At 34.5% G+C, this 5,241-nt stretch overlaps 1 protein-coding gene across 1 annotated transcript; it reads left to right on the top strand.

The window, feature by feature from the left end:
* Nucleotides 1–6: 6 nt before the first annotated feature.
* On the top strand, nt 7–3,679 carry LOC100187138 (asparagine synthetase [glutamine-hydrolyzing]-like). The gene is made up of 5 exons (XM_018817306.2): nt 7–253; nt 882–1,023; nt 1,343–1,490; nt 1,903–2,058; nt 2,654–3,679. The coding sequence occupies exons 1-5, from the start codon at nt 184–186 to the stop codon at nt 2,822–2,824; spliced, it is 687 nt and encodes a 228-aa protein (XP_018672851.2). The 5' UTR covers nt 7–183; the 3' UTR covers nt 2,825–3,679.
* The last annotated feature ends 1,562 nt before the right edge of the window (nt 3,680–5,241 follow it).

The raw sequence follows: 5,241 nt of genomic DNA, 5'->3' as shown, positions 1-5,241 counted from the left end.
GTTGTTATCAGTCACGCATAACAAAATGAAAAAATACAAAAAAATAATCACCTACAATTCAATAACACAGTAGGACTGCTACTATAATATGTTTTCGCATTAGGGTTGGTTTATCTGTTATCGCAGGTGGCAAGCTATATAGGTAGCGACCATAGCGAGATCACCTTCACACCAACTGAAGGAATGAATGCCTTGGAGACAGTTATTTACACTCTTGAAACTTATGACCCTTTGACAATTCGGATTGCCGTTCGTAAGTTTATTTCTGTTTATGTTTAATACTGCCACCATGGTTGGCGTATGTGTTTTTGCGCAAGGCACTTAACAGCATTTGCTTCAACCCTGTGTTCACTAATGGGTTGTACAAATTATCAGCCATACAAAACAAAATAAAAAAGTTCACCCCAGAAAAATATTAATCACCCACAAAGAAAACATATACCTCGTAACTCGTAAGATGGCACAAGGTGTACGAAACAGAACACCCCTGTTATAACAACTCTCGTTCCCGCTGTCGTTTTCCGGCCACGCGAGGATAAAGTAAGTTACGTTAATTCATTCGTTTAATACTTAGATTACTAACTTGTAAGAGGTTTTATTAATCTAACCCTAATCTAATGTTTATATAGTTGAACGATTCTTGTTTAATAAATACAGTAATGGTCTAATGCTACGAAAGTGCAACTGTTAAAAATTAAGTCCAACTAATATTGATTTTATGATATAGGCTATGTTTCTCAAAAAAACTTATTTTTGCAAAGACTGACGAAGGCATTTAGGCGAACATACCTCTAATATAATATTGGTTGTACTTGATTTTTGTCTGTTACATTTTCGAAGCACAAAATTCTTACTAGATTTCTGAACCTTTTATTTTGCAGCATTGTACTTGTTATGTGGTTACATAAGTGGAAACACCGACAATGTATTAATCATGACGGGAGAGGGCGCTGATGAGCTAGCGCAAGGATATTTGTATTTCCACAAGCAACCTACAGCAAAGGATGGGGACATAGAAAGCAGGTATATAACATACCATTATTTGTTCAGCCTTTTAAATGCGTTAGCGAAGATCATATTAAAACCACAAGGAACCGGAATGCAAAGGCACAACGACAAAAAAGAAAAAAGGTGTGACAGTACATCGGTAAGGAAGCCAGGCTGTTGAATCTAAATATAATGAAAATGGGGCGTATTTACATATTTTACGCAAAATTAATTTAGTGAACTAACTACTCTCGTGGAATGGCAGACTAAATGTTGAGCTTTAATAAAATCAAACTCAAAGTTTTCAAAGAATTACTGACATACAACACCTTGTTTAACAAAATTTTGTTTTAAGACGTCAGTTGATGCAGTTGTATCTGTATGATGTATTGCGTATAGATCGTTGTACTGCTGCACACGGATTGGAAATACGAGCCCCGTTTCTAGACCATGCATTTACTTCATATTACTTATCATTGCCAGCAGACCTGAGGGCACCTAAGGTAAATAAATACGTTCATGTTGAAACACAATACTAGTAATTGTGTTTTAATCAAAACCTCTAATGATCAAGTGTTCGGAGATTAAACCATTTCTTAGAGATCGATTTAAAGGTGTAAGTTTCTTTGGGCAAGACAGACAAATGGTCTCTTATGGGTTGTCTAAATTGGTAGCCATGTATATTATTTGAAATAGACAATCCCCTCAAAGAATTATACCCAATTCGTAAACAAGTTACATTGAATCGTTTAATCCCATTAGAAATCATTGTAAAACAATATTCATAAAAGCATACTAATTTGTGTCCTTTTAAAAAGGAAACCAGTTAACTCAAAATAAAACTATACTTCTTCAAATTTATACTTCTTTTTATATTTTATGTGTGATATTCACAATTTGTCCATACCATTACAGAACGGCATTGAAAAGCATTTGATTCGGGCCGCGTTTGAGGGAACCAACTTGATACCTGCTAATATTTTATGGAGGCAAAAAGTTGGCTTTAGTGACGGAGTAGCAACGTTAGCAAGGCCGTGGTATCATTTTTTACAAGAAGACATATCTAAACAGGTATACTCAATATGTGATATAGTAGGGTGGGAGAAGATAGGACATGTTTAGAACATAATATCACAATATTCTGATCGTGTTTTAAACAATTAGCAACGGTCTATGGGAGTCGTGAGAATACAATTTAATAATTTTTTACCCATCCTACTATACTGCAGGGTATAAAAGTAAGGGGGAGGCAAGATGGGACTGGTTTTTATTTTTTCTTTATTACGTGAGAACCAAAGCATATTTTTACAATTAAACAACCGCAACCCCGCGAATCAAAATGAGGGTTGTTAATTGTTTGGAACACAATTTGGAAATATGAGATTTAGGTGCTCACACCATCTCATCCTACAGTAATATAAGGTGTATGCACAAGTAGAACTGTTTCCGAAGCGTGTCACGTGGAGTTGGTTTAGTGCGTTAACACCATATTTATCACAGAGTCTTAAAGTTAAAAAATACCAATGTATGAAACAGAACATCAACGACCGCCTATGCTTCACCACGCGAGGATATAAGTTACATTCATACTATTATACATTCATTCATTGATAGAAGGATGTTTGTTATAATCTTCCACAACATGATTTAAATTGGGCACCCGCAGGTTAGCGACGAGTGTTTAGCCGATGCAAGCACAACGTATCCACACAATACACCAAGGTCGAAAGAAGAGTTTTACTACAGGCAGATTTTCGAGAACAAATTTGGTTCCCATTTTTCTTATCTTACGCAATATCAGCGGAAACCGAACTGGGCTTCCAAAGTTAAGAAATAACCATAGTAGACAAGATGTCGGCATTTTTATTTTCTAATTCATATAGTAGGGTGGGAAAAATAGGATAACTTTAGCACACAATATCTAAATATACTGATTGTGTTTTAAATAATTTAGAACGGTCTGTAGGAGTCGTGAAATAACAATTCTATAATGCTTTGATTTTTCTTTGTTTACTACTAAATAAAAATTGAAATACGCGTTATATTATAGGTATACAAATGTTTTTTTCCAGCTTTTAACCGATAATTTATAGTATTACGTTTTCAATTGTTCATCCCCTCAAGTTTTGCATATTAGGAAGTAAGATAACCAAGTGTTTGTTCTCTATTCTCATCCCCTTCAGTAGTAAAAATATAGAATTATATAACCATATTCTCCCGACTCTAAAAGATCGCTTCAATTGTTAAAAAAACGGTGTGAAAACGTACAATATTATGTGCTAAAGATATCCACAATACCCCAACTAATATTTGTACTGAAAATCGCATGTGCGGACACGACATTTATATATAGCCACCATATATATTATAATGCAATTCACAATACGTTTAAATACACGCAAGCATATTATAATAATATTTATTTTTTCATTTTCGTGACAGTATTAATTTTACGCTAAATTTTACACATTTGTATTCGTTTATGAGGCTTTTTTATGACTGTGTTCTTTCAACAAAATTTTAAAAATCTGAAATCTTTTATAACTAAACTATATTATTTACCCAACTGTGACATTTCTGTAATTAAAACTAACCAGCTGTGATTAATCGTTTTGCTACTCTGGCTTCTTTCGGTATAGATTAGTTCTACTTAGGCGATGCCTATTACCACGAAAAAACGAGCAAAAAGTAACCCTCTATGCTTATTGCGAGTTAAAATGCTTCGATGGTAGGAAAAGTAGAGCAGCACGAAACAAGATCTATGTATTCCACCAAATCTTACAGTCATGATCCGCACACCTATAATCTGCGTTACTTTATTTTTAATTTTGCAAAAGTGGTTTGCTGGTAGGGCAAATTGGGTTTGGGAAAACAACAAAAAATTAAAAGTGCAAATTATAACAGTCAGAAGGCTATTAAATTTAGTATTAAAAACATCAAAGAGAAAAAAACTCAAAAACAAAAACTACTGTCGTTAAAACATGTTTCACTCGGGTGACAGTATTATGACTGATCCGGGAATTTGGCAGGATTTGATTGCATCGTTTAATGTTTGTGTTAAATATACCTACAATACTTAAAGGAAAGCATCAGTTAGAGGCTACACAACGAGTACACGACAGAGGAGTGAGTAACTTTTCATCGCATCCCTTTTGAGATCATTGGTTTATAAAAACATACAGAATCCTTGAACGCCTCTTTTACCACGAATGACTGCTGTTGGATATAGAGTTATTTTTGTGCGTTTCCAAATTTCTAATTTTAGATCATGCATTGTAAATAAGAATGAAAATAGTAATGATTGATAATACATTTACATTATAATATATTTACACTTATTTATTTACATTTTCATTACAACAATTTACTTTGTTTTGACACTAATGGTATCCAGGGTTCAGAATGTATTTACACATATTTATACGCAAAACAAATCATAACAATCTACTTTGTTTTGACACAAATGGTATCCAGCGGTCAGTAAAAAAAAGTTCAAGAAACTATAAAAATGAGGGTCAAACGAAATACTTTGCACAAAGATATCTTTAAACGTGTAAACTATAAAATACAACATTTTTCCTCCAATGACAACATTTTTCCTCCAATGATGCCTATTTGAGCATAATATTTATCGTTTTCTTTCAAAACTATTGTAGAATTTTCAGTGTATTAAAGAATTGGAAAGGTCGTACCTGTTTCAACTTTTTTTTATTTTATTCATTTTTGAGCAGCAAGATGATCGGCACCCTCTAACAAATTTGCGTATCTCCGGTGAAAGTGTTACTTATTTATTTGGTTCGTATAAAATCAGGTACACACACAGTATAGCAGCAAATGCGTCCTGCCATTACAATCAAATCAATAGAATGCCAACCGTTCAATCTCGTTAACCGGCCAGCCGACACGTGGTGTTACGTGGCCGACATCGAATCCAGTAAAACACTTGTGTATTTTATCACCTCTTGTGTACCTCAAAACTATGCTGAGTTCTTTTCCTGAAATATCACACGACTCGTCGGCTATTACTGACACAAAAGATTCGTTCGCCTCAGCTACTATGTCTTGGACAATTTTAATCACTTGGCTGGCTAACCTGACAATCTCATTGGGCTGGTGTATTTGGCATTCCCAGCCGTTCGAGCAAAATGCCTTATTTAACTGTTCGTCCCCTGCATTAATGCGGAATGTCTTCGCATAGGGATGTTACTCGAGGCACAGAACACCACAGTCTTAACGATAGAAGTCATTGCTTTT

The sequence above is a fragment of the Ciona intestinalis genome, unplaced genomic scaffold (genome assembly GCF_000224145.3).
Source record: "Ciona intestinalis unplaced genomic scaffold, KH HT001250.1, whole genome shotgun sequence".
In the NCBI taxonomy this organism is placed as follows: Eukaryota; Metazoa; Chordata; class Ascidiacea; order Phlebobranchia; family Cionidae; genus Ciona; species Ciona intestinalis.
The sequence above is the reverse complement of the archived record's forward strand: the minus strand, read 5'-3'. Positions and strand labels throughout refer to the sequence as shown.

What these genes read in the sequence shown, in the direction of transcription:
- LOC100187138 (XM_018817306.2), top strand. Translation starts at nt 184, where the DNA reads ATGAATGCCTTGGAGACAGTTATTTACACTCTTGAAACTTATGACCCT. An exon ending in GATGGGGACATAGAAAGCAG is followed by an intron (nt 1,024 to 1,342) that starts GTATATAACATA and finishes TTTTGTTTTAAG; the next exon opens with ACGTCAGTTGATGCAGTTGT. An exon ending in AAGAAGACATATCTAAACAG is followed by an intron (nt 2,059 to 2,653) that starts GTATACTCAATA and finishes GGGCACCCGCAG; the next exon opens with GTTAGCGACGAGTGTTTAGC.